The sequence below is a fragment of the Cryptotermes secundus genome, unplaced genomic scaffold (genome assembly GCF_002891405.2).
Source record: "Cryptotermes secundus unplaced genomic scaffold, Csec_1.0 scaffold442, whole genome shotgun sequence".
Taxonomy (NCBI): Eukaryota; Metazoa; Arthropoda; class Insecta; order Blattodea; family Kalotermitidae; genus Cryptotermes; species Cryptotermes secundus.
In genome coordinates this window covers 16,607-33,355 of record NW_019718275.1, presented here as the reverse complement: position 1 = coordinate 33,355, position 16,749 = coordinate 16,607, and the positions used below count along the sequence as shown (strand labels likewise).

At 34.9% G+C, this 16,749-nt stretch overlaps 1 protein-coding gene across 1 annotated transcript in view; it reads left to right on the top strand.

Annotated features, from left to right (window-relative positions):
- LOC111875321 (guanylate cyclase 32E) overlaps positions 1 to 16,749 on the top strand; it is a 60,736-nt gene that overhangs the window by 30,051 nt on the left and 13,936 nt on the right. The window contains exons 6-15 of the mRNA XM_023871467.2: positions 3,335 to 3,487; positions 3,863 to 4,018; positions 6,945 to 7,123; positions 7,445 to 7,550; positions 8,639 to 8,833; positions 9,188 to 9,364; positions 11,643 to 11,763; positions 13,302 to 13,493; positions 15,176 to 15,353; positions 16,481 to 16,621. Of these exons, the coding sequence (XP_023727235.1) occupies positions 3,335 to 3,487; positions 3,863 to 4,018; positions 6,945 to 7,123; positions 7,445 to 7,550; positions 8,639 to 8,833; positions 9,188 to 9,364; positions 11,643 to 11,763; positions 13,302 to 13,493; positions 15,176 to 15,353; positions 16,481 to 16,621 (1,598 nt within the window). The remainder of the gene's footprint in view (positions 1 to 3,334; positions 3,488 to 3,862; positions 4,019 to 6,944; positions 7,124 to 7,444; positions 7,551 to 8,638; positions 8,834 to 9,187; positions 9,365 to 11,642; positions 11,764 to 13,301; positions 13,494 to 15,175; positions 15,354 to 16,480; positions 16,622 to 16,749) is intronic.

Here is a 16,749-nt window from a genome sequence, read left to right as displayed (position 1 = left end):
GCTGAAACAAAATTAGAGCGTTTTATCGAAACCTAAACAAGAGTTGAAAGGACTTTCAACCTAGAACAACCTTATGTAGAGATAAAGAAGGTACGATATTGAGTAGCGATGAAGCAATATTGGAAAGATGGGCGCAATATTTTGAGGAATTATTAAATGATAATGCCTCTGAACAAGCGGAAGGTATGAGCATAGACTGGAATCAAGGTAATTTTGAGGCTGAAGAGCCAGCGCCGACCATAAAAGAAGTAGAACAAGCTATCAAAATATTGAAAAATAATAAAGCTCCAGGAATGGATCTCATCACAGCAGAATTAGTGAAATTTGCAGGCCCAGAATATGCTAAGCATTTACATCAGCTAATACTTAAGATATGGATAACTGAAATAATCCCAAAGGAATGGAACCTAAGTATTGTATGCCCTATCCATAAGAAAGGTGATGTCATGGAATGCTCTAACTATAGAGGAATTAGTCTGTTGTGCATAGCATATAAAATATTTTCCAACATTCTATTTAACAGACTCTCTCCCTTTGTGGAAGGCCTAATTGGGGATTACCAATGTGGGTTTCGTCAAGGAAGATCAACTAATGATCAGATTTTCGCTATTCACCAGTTCCTTGAAAATTGTAATGAATTCCAAATTGAAATACATCATCTTTTCATTAACTTCTGATCAGCCTATGATTCCATCGATAGAGATAGTCTTTTTCTGGCACTGGAAGAGATGCACATTCCACGGAAGTTAATCGCCTTAGTCAGAGCCAATCAGTGATGAAATAAAAAAGTGTGTACTTGCGGAAAATAAATGTCTCCATGGCCTTAGGAAACACCTGAAATCCCAATTAATACCCAGGAAAGCCAAAACTATGATGTATAAAGTACTTATAAGATCAGTGCTATCTTATGCCTCTGAGACCTGGCCACTGTCAAGATTGGATGAAAGACGGTTAACTATATTTGAAAGGAGGATCTTCAGATATATCTTTGGACCAGTGGAAGAAAATGGAATATGGAGCTACACAAACTATTTAATGCACCAGACATTATTGGATTTATAAATGTGAAAATGCTTGAATGGGCTGGACACATAATACGTGCCAGCGAGAATAGAATGATTAAGAAAATACTGAAGACTAAACAAGAAGGAAATAGGAGAGTGAGAAGACCAAGATTAAGATGGGAAGAATGTATTGTATTGCATTGTATTTTATTTTCATCCGTTTTGCTACATAGTAACATTTGGACACGTCATTCAGTAATATAAGTTAACAAAATAAATCTACATAGTTACAAGCATACTACGAACTATATTTATTGATTGATTGATTGATTGATTGATTGATTTATCCAGGAGTACAACTTAACAAACAAACCTACAAAGTTACAAGGATACTAACAACATTTTACAATCCTAAGCAATATGTAGATACTACATTTGAAAAAGAAAAAAGAAAAAACAAATACACAAATCATTGTATACAACTTATGATTTGCTATGACATCCAAATATGAGTACTTTCACCATCCATCTTTTTATTTAAAACTAACGAATTCATTTATTGTGTAAAAGGAATGTTTCAATAAAAAGGATTTTAAGTCTCTTTTAAAAACTGAAAAACCCACTGAGTTTTTTATTTTGTCAGGCAACTTACTATGCAATTCTATCCCCATATTTACCACACTCTTTTTAAATAATGTAGTTCTACAGAACTGAACATGAAAATCCTTGTTTATTCTTGTATTATAACTGTGAATATTTATATTCTGGATCAAATCTGCTTTGTGCTTTTTTATGTAACACAACACCTCTAAGATATACAACGAAGTATGTGTATGGCAGGACATAAGAATCTTGGGTATAAAGAACTGGAGGAATGTAGCATTGAATGGAAAAGAATGGCAAGCAATCCTGAGGAAGGCCAGGGCTCACAAAGGGCTGTCGTGCCAGTGATGATGATGATGTGCACTTCTTTTCTAGCATACCATTTGGCTTGAGCACTCAGCAAAACAAGGACTCAAGTCAACTGAGCATTTTATTGCTTCTTTCACACAGTTCTTTTACTGTAAGCGGATGATTTGTCTTGTTGTCTTTGACTATTTCTATATCCACTGGTCTTCCAACCATGTAAGGATCCATGGAATGTAAATAAATGGATGAATGAATGAATGAGCTTATCAGGTACTGTCACAAATACCTGGACACCTGTGATGAAGGGCCTGGTCCTTGTTTGACATGAGAGTACCTGATTGTAGAGATGGTCCATGATTTACTAGAATCTCTAAAGGAGTACTGGTAGATTCTAAAACAATTCTACTAACATGTATACCGTGGTCTTCAAGGTGAAAACATCTGACAGTCTGGTAGATGGTTACCAATGTTTTGGAGAAGTAAACTGATTTGTCATTAGGGTAAACATGAAGAAAGTTTGGGAAGTAGCAGGATGTGTTAAGTAGAGAAAAAAGAAGCACATTCTAGATGATAAGAGTATTTGTTTCACATCTGGACTAGGAGTGACCAGATGGCCATGATTAATATAAATTGTAGGAATGAATAGAGATAATTTTTTTTTTTTAAAGTGTATCAACTTTTCATAAACAGATAAAATCATTTGCTGCCCGAACTATTTCTGCCCTAAGTGGCAGTCTTCAAGAAATAAATCAAAAGTGCTGAAGGAAATATTTTACTTAAGTCTTAGGTAAAGTAATTCCTTTGGCATTGTTGGATATATCATTTATTATCATTCAACAATCCATACATACAGGTATTACAACCATTTGGATAAGGAAATTGTCAGTTTTACATCTAATTCTTGTGCATATCTTTACAGTATACACTGTACCACCCTAATATAGGGGGGTTTGTTGTCTGAATAATATTATCTAGATCTAGTTACCAGTAATTTCATTGTCTTTACACAAATACAACAAATTAATCAGCTAAATTGCTGCAATCAGGATTGCCTCTTAAAGATGGATGCCTAGGATAGAAACATATGAGGCAGCAAAATATTTTACCTATTTACTAAAAATTGTCGCACTGCATAGAATTTTAGTCTTTATACATTAATAAAGTGCAACTATCAGGATGCCCTCTATAAAAATTATAGAAATGAAATATTTGCAGTGTCATCATCTATGTTTCATTTGCTGTTTGATACTTTTTCTATTCTACTTTCATCATTGGGTGTTTTGGAGGAGTTTACATTTTTAGAAAAGGGGACACATTTTTAATTTTACAACGCCATTTAATCCAGGCCGGGAACTCCTATGGGGAGGATTTCAATATGGTACAATAAAAGTCAAATAAGATGATACAATTTATGTTAATAGGTGCCAATAGACGCAGCCCACCTGTATGACGCTGTCATGATTTATGCACGTGCCCTCACAGAAGTGTTCCAAAATGGTGAAGATCCACGTAATGGTTCAGCTATTCTTCAGAAAATTCGCAACCGTTCTTATCACTCTGTTCAGGGCTATGATGTATGTATTCCTCATTCTTGAAACAAATTTAGCTCCTCTATGTCTGTTGAGATACTGAACTTTTAAAAATGGTTAAATTATATTAAATGGACCAATGTGAACTTTTTAGGTGGTGAGAATACTAATTTATCTGGGTTGTAAACATAACTTCACTACTTACAAAGACAAAATTAGACATAATTTATGGGTTCAAGTGCCATAAACATCTCAATAAATGCACTGAAGCGAATTAAAATTCAGTTTTTCATTTGATATTAAACTTACACAGCATATGATGCTCTGATTGCATTAAATTGTTTAAAATACAATGCGCATTTAAAAGACCTCAGTAAACCTATGAAATGATTTATAGTCCAGTCCACTTTAATTTTATAGGTATTTATTGATGGAAATGGTGATGCTGAGGGAAACTATACTGTGGTAGCACTGTTGGATGATGAGAGTGTTAATGGCAGCTTGCGAATGAGCATGCAGACTGTTGCCTACTTCCAGTATACTCCAAATGTGAGCAGCAACCCACATGACTTGCCTGTAAGTTTTTATACTGTGGTTGCTTCTAGTCTGTATAACTGTATTTTTATTCCGAATTATTTCATTGTAGTGTTACAGCTTTAGAAAGAAGAAAATGACATTGAACTTCTGCTGCAGCAATTGGGAACTTGTTTTTTAAGAGCCATGGAAACTCTCTCAATGAAAAGACACAATCCAATAAAAATTACTTATCTATTATCAATACATTTTAAAAAATATTTATAAGAATATCATGTAGTTAAGTAAGTTGTAAAGGATGTAAATCATATACAGCTTCTTGTATGTTGCTGAGGAACATTTTCTTGTGTGATGATATAGTTTTTGTAAACTGTTATTCATGTCAAGGTATGACATACTAAATATGAAAATTAAAATATGAATTTGGTCAAGGGTTATCAGAATAATCTTCTCCTCACATGTTGCAGCATCTGCAAGTTTAGTAGTTTATAATGTTACTGTGTTTTAGGGATGCTCTGAATTAAAATCTTGTTTTGCTTAAGTTGTGTTTCATACATGAACTCAGGGTAAAAGGAGTGGAAAATAAATTTCTGGAGCCTCACCACTCATCTGGCAATGAATCCCCCTAACTGTATTATTATTATTATTATTATTATTATTATTATTATTATTATTATTATTGTTATTGTTATTGTTATTGTTATTGTTGTTGTTGTTGTTGTTGAAAATTCATCACTAGTTACAAACTTATAATTCAAGGCTGAATGTTCCTTGCCTATAAAGAAATATTTTAATATCATAATTTTATTCCTAAGAAGGAAGGAACATTTTATTTACTAATAAAGATTGACTTCTAATCCAGTATTCCAAAAATATTGTCAGTGGATTCTGAATAAGGAGGTTATGTAGCCAGTACCTTAATTGTGGATGGTTGTGTATGTAAATTATGTTATGTGAGAAAGGAAAGAATTAAGCACCACAAACAGTGGTGAAACAAGTGCCCCGGCATAAACATATTGGTTCTTTCCCCCTGAACTTATGGATATGAAATATAAAACCTGTAAAATCATGATGCACTATTCCTTTTGGTAATAGTAACAGAATGTGTGCTTGTAAAAAGTCTCTTCTTCATAACTTTGTTGGTTGTCCTGCATAAGTCTCTTTATTAATCTAGAGACTACAATATCTGTTATCGCATTAAACTCTCCTGTGATTCATATTACCTGTTAATGATAAATCACAAGTTGCACAATTTTATTGACTTTATTGTAATAAGAGAATTGATATGCGTATCTCTTTCTACTCCTTGATATCTCTGGGTGTAAAATATATTAACACATTTTGCAATAGCAACTGCTATTAGTCAAATGATTGTCAGATGTATCTGAAATTATAAACTTCAAGATTGTATTGAAAACAAGAAAGATACATAACCTGCAAAACACTATTTAATTATACTTCTTAGACATGATTATGAATATGAGAATTAAGAGGAAAATTGTTTGAAGAATGGGTCACTTGTAGGTCATGGTTCCTTGTGCAACTGAACTGGAAGAACCAGCAAAAGTTCCACAACTGCTGGCAGAGACTGGAGTCTATTCTTCTCTTATTGTCTCTAAGGCCCCTTACTTTGGTAAGTAAGTGCTCTTTCCTTTCTCATTATATCCAGTTTACATACACTTACCTCATCAGACTTGTCTAAAAGACTAATAATATTTGCACACTTCAAGCTGTATTTTAACTATAATTAATTGTCACTGGCCATTCACATAAAAAATGATGCATGGAACATGATTGTACCTGTACAGTTTTCATGTTTCATGTGCTGTAGAGTGTGAATGTACTGCAAAGTTAAACATGCTGCATAGAGTATGAGCATATGCATAAATGTCTTGCTCTGCTATGGAACAGAAGTTTCTGGAGCATATTTCACTTGTGGGCCAGGGGAGGAAAAAGGAAAAGCCACTCACTCATTCAGTACTTTTAGGACCTTTAAAACTCGCTGTTCAAAGAATTAACTCTATACTAAGTCAGCAGCTAAGTGATAAGTATATAGAAGACAGTCAGTACAAATAACCACAATTGTATGAGATGTCTGGAGTTTATAAACTGATTGGGGGGTGGAGGTGGGGGTGGGGGGAGAATTGATCAACATTTCCACCTATACAGGTAATGCCTATAATTTATTTCCCTGATGTAACATAATATCAAAGGTAATAATTTAATTAGTATATTCACATAATTCAGTTTTTCTTTGCATCAGGATATTTTAATTGGATATCTGCAAAAGATTTGTGTTTGAAACTGTTCATGAACTTATGACTTTGGTTTAGCAAAAATCCAAACTCGGGCTTGGGAACTTTTTAATTTAATATTTAACAGAGTTTGATGCAATATAACATTAAAATTTCATAGTAAGTTCTCTGTTTGACATAATACTTTTGGACCACAATGATCGGGGCAACTCACTAAATGTATATTGGCTTTTGAATTTCACTTATACATAATGTTGTACTACTTGAAATAGGTACATCAAGAGGCATTTGATTTTACCACATGCTACACTGCAGACATGACAGTATGTTAAAAAAAAAAGAAAGCAGAATTCACAAGTTCATATAATCCACGTGTAAAACTAATCCAGTAATTAGTGAGTAAACAATTTGAACCAGAAAATTTTTAACCTGAATTTTCATTACTGAAGCTTGAAGAATGATGCATTTTTACTTGTTCATATATATTACAGAATTAGAAAAAAAAAGTTGTTAATCAGAAATATTGTGATTATTTAAAATTAGAACAATAAGGAGTGGGGGAAGGGGCTGAATCTTGATGCTTAATATTGGATTATATGTGGGTTATCAAAATCCTCTCTCCACTCTCTCAAAATAACTTAGATGACAATGTTATTAGTCATTTATAGTGACACAACTACATCATGAATTGACATTAAAATGGTATGTTTCAGGAGTTCAAATATTTCGATGAACATAGAAAAATTCAGTGGGTTGGTGGTGTTGAACCAAAAGCTGAGCCCTCTTGTGGATTCCAAGGAGAGAAATGTATCTACAAGCCGGATTGGAGGGTGATTGTGACATTATCTGTCCTCTTCTCCTTTTTGCTTGTTGGGGGCATCTTTGCTTTTAAGTAAGTGGTTTGGCATCACATGTTGCATCTTACTTATAGAGGCTGTGATGAAAAATTCTTTAAATATATTACATTAATGTTATTTAAGAGAGAATTTTGTTTTTTATGTGTTTCACTGCACAGAATCACCAGTAAAAACCAAAAATTTTAAGTTTTGTGTGACATTTGCCTAGGTCCATCCTTCAGATTCCCCATCCACAATTATGTATGCACTTATTTCTCATTGCAATCAATTTTAACACTAGTAATTGTAACACTGATCACACTGTGCAAGTGGATAGGTGGATTTTGTAAACTAAACATCAGTTGTGATTGCTTCAGGCATTATCGCTATGAGCAGAAATTAGCATGCCTGCTGTGGAAGATAGATATGCGAGATGTGACTATTATCCCCACTGAGGCAGCTGAAGCCACAAATAAGAGTATGGTAAGTGCCCCATTTTCTTTAAAATGGTGAAATATTTCCTGAATTTATCACAATTTCATTCAGTAAATTATAGGTCTTTCAGACTAAAGAAATAAAGAATGTTTAATTTTTAAGGAGCAATGGTTTCCTAAACAATAGAAGCATTGAGGTTGTACATAAAATCTCGAAATGTATCTTGCTTCTCCTCCCCTCCTCCGGTTTCTCCCTCTCCTCCTACGTCTTCCTCCTCTTCTTAATCTCCTTCCTCTTCCTTCTCCTCTACCTCCTCCTCTTCCTTCTCGTTCTTCTTTTCCTCCCACTTATGCACCTTGACATTGCTGCGCATATTTATGGCAGGAATTAGAACTTAAAGTAGTTCTTATTTGAAACAGACTTATACAGTACAACACATGCAATAACAGGAGCAAAACACAACACAGAACACGATACACAAATATATGTAGGAAGAATGCTCACATAAAAGAGGACTGGCGTAATTCGCATGTTTGAGTGTGACGTAGGAAGAATCCTGAAAAGTTTTATTATTTAGAATTCAACGTCCTATATGACGAATACAGATTTTAGTCATTTTAGAATGAAGACATTATGGCATGCAGTACAATAGTTTAACGTGCATAAAGACACCTGAAGATGGCACATTAGTGCCGAAACATGTAGTGTGGAAGTGAAGAATAAGGTGAAAAAGTGTATACACTGTAAGACGGTCAGCATAAACCATGGACTTATACGTCNTTTTGCAAATCAAAAGTTGGTACCCTTGAAAGTGTGTTCGATATATTCTTCTGAAACAGATGTTGTAGAGATTGTCTTTTGTTTTTTTGTGTAACCTGAACACTTCTGAGTTGGATACTGGAAAGGCGAGACATATGTATTCCTACTATTGTATTTTTCAAGTCACAAATACAGTTTATATTCTAAACTGGTCGTTGGAATATTTGTTCCCGATTCCCGCACTCTGCCAACAATGGGGAAACCCACTCTCTCCAATAACTAACTAACTAACTAACTAAGGGTGGCTTTGAAATAGTATGAAGTTTATCCAGTAGTTTAATTTGTATTTGAACATGTTCATTCCTTACATTTGGCAGATTCAAGTTTGTCGGCAGAGTGTGTTCCAGTGTGGTGCACCAGTAGGGGGCAGCATTATGGTGGACCAGCCTGAATTGAGCCATAAGAGAGCATACACACGTATAGGCCTATATCGTGGTAACATCGTAGCTATTAAACTTCTGCATAAAAGAAGCATTGATATAACTAGGAATATCCGCAAAGAACTAAAGCAGGTAATTTGCATATATTACCTAATCTATACCTGTATAACTCTCTGTATCAACTGTCAGATAAAGTTTGCTGAACTTTCTCATATCTGTATGCAGTTCTCTCCATGTCACCTTATATATAAAGTTACTAGGTTCTCAGCTGAATTTTAAAAAGTGTTTTCCTTCAAACACAGAACATAGCATATTTGAAGAAACTTGATTTCAGGAAGACAGGATTAATTTAATTCTTAAGATACTCACTGCCATTTGAACCTGAAATATCACTTGAATTATGTGTATATTCAAGTTATTTAAAGTCATGTCAAGAAGGAAAGTAAAACTTCTCCTTAATTTTCTGTATATGTATCATGATTATAGATCCGTGAGGCTCGACATGAGAACCTAATCCCATTCATTGGTGCTTGTGTGGATCATGGGAATCTATGTGTGTTAACAGCCTACTGTGCCAGGGGAAGCCTAGAAGATGTACTAGCTAACAAAGACTTACACCTTGACAACATGTTTGTGTCATCCTTAGTATCAGATATTCTAAAGGTAAGTTAGATTTGTGATGCTTTCAAAAGGTCAGGGATGAACAAATATGGCTCTTATTACTTGCATGGTTATGATCCAGATGTCTACATAGTCTACATGTCTACATAGTGTCTCTGTGACACTATTATTTATTTGCATGATTATGAACTTCCTTTTGCTTTCGTGTATAAATAAGTTCCTTGCCCCAGTGGGATAAATTTTACATCATTAGTTCAAAGTTTTCATTCACAAATATTTCAAAACTTTTCCCCCAAAATATCACATATTTGCAGCTAGAACTGTTCTATTATACCTCAGGTTAAAGACAAAACTAGATTCCGAAACATTTTATTTCTTGTCTAGACAGTTCATCCATCCATTCATTCATTCATTCATTCATTCATTCATTCATTTCCTTCATTTTCCATATATCCATACAGGTAACAAACCTAGGATGTGGAAATGGTCCATTTGAAAATAGATATATCAAGATACATATACAAAATTACATGAGTCACATAATCGAAATTATTTAATTAATTGATTAACATAAATAATAATATAAAGTAAAAAATAATACATTTTTAATTAATATACATAATTTAAAAATAACTTACCATGAAACTTGAATTAATACAATTTTATTTAAATTACCTATATTAACTGAATTAAATACATTACAAATTTGCACACTTATGACCAATTATGTTGATAATATTCATTCATGGAATTAAAAGAATGATGATATAAAAAACCAAAAGAGAATTTTACTGTAATGACACTAGACCCTTGTAACAAATCTTTAGAATTACAGCTTCAACCGCTGTGTTTATATATAGTATTTGTATGGGTAAAACAGTGTTTCTTAATTATTTCATTGCTGCAGAATCTTTTTCACAGTAAAACATTTTCATAAAACAACAGCTCTAACACCTATTATTTTTAAAATATTTGTTTTTAATTATAATGCTGCTTCAAAGTTCAGGCTAGTCTCATATTTCAGAAAACAGTGTACTTGTACTTAATGTTTAATTCAACTGGTGTATCTGTTTATTGTTCAAAAGTACCTTGAAGTCAGGTGCATTAATAGAAAGTTGTATCCTTACATCATGTTCTGTTATGCATATATTGAGAATGCTGTTTCACACTGATATATGGATACATAACATGGCAGTATCATTACAGTTACATTTGAAATATGTAGAAAGTCTTTCTTGACATTAGAAAGTTAATCAGAGAAATATTATTTATGGAACTTCTGAATCTGCTTACATAAAATTATAAAGCTTGCCCCATTTAAAGCACAGTGCTTCACATCCCCAACCATACTTCTACTGTGAGATGTATATATCTATGTCATTCACCTTGATGATGACTACTGCAGCCTCAACATAAGATATGGATCATCCCTGGGGGCTATATTACACATATAATGTATATTGTTCTCCTGAGACTGTACATAATTTTTTCTAGCTTGTGAGTGATGGTTTTGTTTTCATCTTCACTTATGGTGTAATGTGAAGAATATCAAAACAGTAGTGCAAAGTTGACTACACTTCGTATGAATCCAATGAATTCAAATTATATATCAATATGTTGTTATTCAGGTCACACTGCATTTGTTGCAGGGCACTGAAACAATTAATTTGACTTCATTAGACAGTTTCTTCTACAGAATCATTATGGCCTTCTTACACATGTGATTTTGAAAAGCACTGGTGTACAGCACTACATGAGATAGGAAGTGCATGGAAGAATTTTGAATCCTGTTGAACAAATAATTACACCATAGTTATAAACCGATGTGTCATATCAGTGAATTTTTCTGATAACCTGTCAGAGGAACAAGGCTGAAAAGTTCTTCTGGAAAATTATATGAAGGGACAGTCAACCAGACAGTGTTCATATTTCTTGTTCTTCAAAATATTTTTGAAATTTACAAACACTGCTGAGTTTAATCTTCCAGTAGTTCTGTACACTCAGTTAAATGACAGATTAACATTTTTAGTCATATTTCTTCTTTGTCCTCTTGCTCCCTCTAGACGAGTAAAATGTAGTACAATTTATAATTGAATGTCCCACATTATACGTCACATGCAAAAATATCATGTAAAAAGAACATTTAAAATGATCCCCCTCAGAGAAGGGTACAACAAATTTAAGGGGTTGCAGTTATGAAAAATATGTGTGTGTAAAGTAATTGAAAACATTTGAAGGTTTAATTTGATATGAAAAATAACAGTAACAAGATTTTGGAGGATGAGGCTTATGTAAGGAATGACATTATGTTTCGCTTCAGGGAATGATCTATCTTCATGACAGTGACATTGTGTCCCATGGCAACTTTCGCTCCAGCAACTGTCTTGTGGATTCACGCTGGGTCCTTCAGATCACAGACTTTGGTCTCCATGAGTTTAAAGGTGGGCAACAAAGACTTAATTAATTTTTAAATCCTTTTAGTATCATAGGACTGAAACATATGCCAACAAAGGATAATTCCTCCATTTCCTCATCTTTTAATTAGAAGACCGCCTCTGTGGTCTAGAGGTCAGAGTTCCTGGCTACAGATCCAGAGGTCTGGGTTAGATACCCAGCGCTACCAGAATTTCTGAGAAGTAGTGGGTCTGGAATGGGGTCCACTCAGGCTCATGAGGATAACTGAGTAGTGATTTCAAGGAAATAGCAGCTCCAGCTTAGAAAACCAAGATTAACGGCCGTGGGGGTCCATTGCACTGACCTCACGACACCCTCTATCCACAAAAGTTGGCACTAACTTTGCCAACAAAGCAGTGGTAACTCAGTCAGTATAGTTTGCTTGTGGACTACAGACCATGGAGTTTTCTTATAGATAATTAACATAGAAGTTTTTCTTAATATTTAAGTATAACAAATTTCTCATTCTGTACCATATAATAAAGGAACCAAATTAATTTCGCCATTTTTATGAAACATATTGCACCCCTGTTGAATAGAGAAGCACAGGATAAGACTGTTGGAGTTATAACTAGAATTTATAGCTAAGAAGTTAAAGCTGTCCCTGTGCTTCACTAATTAAGCACTACGCCATGAAGGTGTATGGGGGAGTGGATGTATAGATTCACATTTTATTGACCTCGGCACTAGATGGAGATTTATAGCTAATTGGAATATAATACTTTACATTCCATTTTGAAGTCTCAAATATTTGTGCAAAGTGTAACACATGAAGTTATGTCTCTGCACATCTTAAGAGGAAGTGCTTGACCTACTACAGTACAAAATACAGTAAAGGAGGTTGAGTCTGTCTGTTCCTTTGTCTAGTATCTAGTCACTCATATTTTCCCTCACAAGATGTTTATTGAGCTTTATGAATTACAGTTAAAATTTTAGTCTCAAAGCATTATTTTTGATATATAATTAACTGATTGTGTAAGCTAGGTTAGTTCAATCAATAATGATTGACTGTGGGCTTGATGTTTTGGATTAAATACATATCAGGAGTAGGAATTTCTCCCTTCACCAACACATCCAGATCTGATGAGGGGTCCACCCTGGCTCCTAGCCAATATGTATCGGACATTCTTTCCTTGGGGGTAAAGTGGCTGGGTGTTAAGAATATATGTACTCATACCTCTACTTCATGTATACTCATGGTTGGTGCTTTAAACACAGAGACAGCCTCTTTACCTGATCAGAATTTCCACTTTTCAGGACAATTTAATGGAATTTAAAAGGGAAAAATATCATTGGATATTCAGCAGATAAAAGCTATTGTTGAATGAAAACTTTAAAATATAATGGGACAGTAGCCATTTTGTGCCACATGCGACTAAAATAGACAGTATTTATTATGGGTAGGAAGGAGAAAACAGGGTCTTCCTATCCACTCTTTTTCAGTATCTGTATATTGAGTAAAATCATTTATGCATGTGTAGTTGATATTCTGAACCTGGCAGTTATATTTTATTGGACCAAGTAGCAGGACAAGAGGAGCCTGACCATGAACAGAAGGAACTGCGACGCCAACTGTGGCGAGCACCTGAACTACTGCGAAGTCCCAACCCTCCACCTCAGGGAACTCAGAAAGGGGACGTATATTCATTTGGTATAGTCTTGTATGAAATCATGGGGCGCAATGGTCCTTGGGGTCCAGTTGACATCTCACATGAAGGTAAGTCTTAGAAATTTGTTAAATTTATAAGGTACTATAGAAGAAACAGGCATAACATTAACAGTGTTTCAGAAAATATTTAACCTTTTGCATGTCATGTGCCATTAGATCAGCTTGGTTTACATATACTTGCTGTGAAGCTGCTACAGTGTAAAACATTCACTTGATATTAATCACCCAGTCAAGAATTTCTGCCAACAGATGGCATCAAGTTAGATGTGTCAATATTTAGGGGAAGGGACAGGATTTCACTCTATCTGGACATATGGTTGTTTGAAAGTAATCTGAGAAAGTTTCTGTACATCTGTATTTACCCTGTAAGCAGCCTTGATGTTTGTATTCTTATTCCAGGTCTTGTCATTTAGAGGGTTAAAGTGTGTTATGTCAATGGACATTCAAATTTTAAACAGCAAAACTGCAATATTTCACTTGTTTGATTATATATATCTCACAAGGAAACCATTGATACTTTTTTTCAAAATTTCAAAGAGTGTTTCCTAAATCATAGGAAATGGAATTATTAATTCATCTAATTTCAAAGTTTATATTCGTGAATTTTGAAGTTGTCTTATGAGAACAGGCCTATATCATAGCTCTTGCTGCAATATGTAGAGTATCTTCTGTGTTTTTTGCTTTATGCACACCATGTTTCTGATCTAGGCCACCTGTTAGAAAGTATGCTTCATAGTTGAAGAATGCAAATACAAGATGCAAATGAGTTCCTGTGATTTGAAGCTTTAAACTCCAGAAAATTCATACAGGAGCCACGTAATGACATACATATACTACCGCTTATGCATACATGTTTTGTTTTTATGTCAGCAACAAGTAATACCATATTTGTTTAATAGGAGATCTAATTGTCTCTATTTAAGACACTGAACTCTCAGTCAGACGATTCTTGGCGTAGTCCTCAGGAGACTGGTGTGTGAATTGTTCTTCTCGCAGATTTGAGCTTTTCACTTCTGCAAAACTTCAGGAATGTCTAGAATAGTCAGAATGGGGCCAAAGTTAAATTGTAGGTCCCCTCTGCTGACAATCACTCTCAAGATGAACCTATTACTGTGGTGTAACAGTATTTGTCAATGCTTCACAGCATTGAGATGGCGAAAAAAAAAAATAATTTCAAAATTTGATATATTTATACGTTCTTAGCTCCCAGAATATGAAGAAATGGTTTTTGGAACGGCGTCTCTCTGTATATTTGTAGGTGTGTGTATTATATGTGATGCACGGTTGTATTTTATAGAAATTCAGTGTTCAAGAGTTTAGGTTGGTGTCCAGTGTACATGAATATTCCAACTTCAAAAGTAGAGTTCCTTTGGGTGAGCTTTAAGGTGCAGAATGGCCATTACTTCAGGAAATGGTATTCACAGGAAAATGATGGTAGACATGCTAGGGACCAGAGTACAAAATGTCAGTACCCTCAAAAATTACATGCACTAACTTGTAACTTCAGCTACCAAATGACAACTGGAGTTTTCCAAGGTAACGATAGTCAAGGTCGGTTGTGTATGGGAAAGAATCTTTAATGTTTATATACCAGTCTTATAAATAAATTTTACTTCAGTTTTCTGGAACCGTGAAATTATTTTGTTATAAAAGGATGGTTCATTTGGAGGATTTGCCATGTTTCTATACTTGCCAGATATTTTCATTTTGAATATTATTTTTGGCTTCAGAAATTGTGGAGAGAGTGCGTAACCTAGTGGATGGCCGCATATTTCGACCACCTACAGAATGTCTTGGAATAGCCGACTACATACTACGCTGCATGAAGAGCTGCTGGGATGAGGATCCAGAACAGAGGCCTGACATTCGCTATGTCCGGGTGAAGCTGAAAGAGATGCAGGCAGGACTGTATGTTCCCTGTCATTCAACAGTCTTGTTATTATAAATCATTTTGAATTATAATAATTCATAATACAGGGTCATGTGATAGTGTAGTTGGTTGAAGCACTAATGCCACAAGCTGTAAGGTTGCAGTTTCGAGTCTCGAGGAGGTGGAATTTTTTTTCAATTTACCTGATCCTTCTAGCCACACTGTGGCCCTATGGTCGACTCAGCCTCTAACAGAAAAGAGTACCAGGAATCTTCCTTGGGGGTAAAGGGCGGCCGGCTGGCACGTAAGGCTAACAACTTCATCTACATCTGTGAGCCAGTTCTTTAGGAAAATGTGGGAGCTTCAACATCTCATAAACCTATGGCCCTTCACGGCCTGTTACAGGGATAGTTCTACCGTTTCTCTTACCTTTAATAATAGTAATACATTAAAGACACTTAATAATTGGTAGAGGAGGGGGCACACAGTAGTGTAGTTGGTTGAGGCACTATGCTATAAGCCAGAAAGTCGCGGGTTCAAGTCCCAATTAGGTCACTGGATTTTCTAAATTGACCTAATCCACACTATGGCCCTGGGGTTTACATAGCCTCTAACAGAAATAGGTACCAGGATTTAATTAAATCATTTTCCTGGGGATAAAGCACAGCTGGCGCATAAGGCTGACAACCTTACCACCATCTTTGAGCTGATTGTCTAGAAATGTGGGACCTTCAACGTCTCACAACCCTATGGGCCTTCACAGCCTGTTACAGGGATAGCTTTACTTTCAGGTTTTTGTTTTTTTTTTTTTTTTTTTTTTTTTTTTTTTTTTTTTTTTTTTTTTTTTTTTTTACTAGTGGTAGAGGAAAAGGAAGGAGTTACCAGGTATTGTGAATCCTGTAATGAGTTTCAGGTTCCACAAAAGCAGATCATTTCTGGAACAGCTGAGTGGCTCTCAGCTTCTTACAAAATATTCTGCTTCATGGAGTTTGTTAGTTACGAATGTTAATTGTTTTAGTGTGCTTTTTAGTGTTATGTCAGGGATATTGTATGATAAATCATAAAGAACAAAGAGCCTAAGAAAATATTGCTTCTAAAATCCCACTATCTGCTTATCTATTGCTAGGATTTTATGAATTTATGTGATATAATAATGAATTTTCAGGAAGCCAAACATCTTTGATAATATGCTGGCCATTATGGAAAAATATGCTTACAACCTGGAGGGGCTGGTACAGGAGCGTACCAATCAGCTCATGGAGGAGAAGAAGAAAACAGAAGCTCTTCTGCATCGCATGCTGCCAAAGTGGGTAGTTACTTTCACGTGATCACTGATGGGCTTTTACACTCTTCAATAGAGTAACGTCTGTTTATTATAGAGCATCTGAAAACTATGCCTGATATCTGTTGGACCCTTTTTTTATTGCTAGTGAG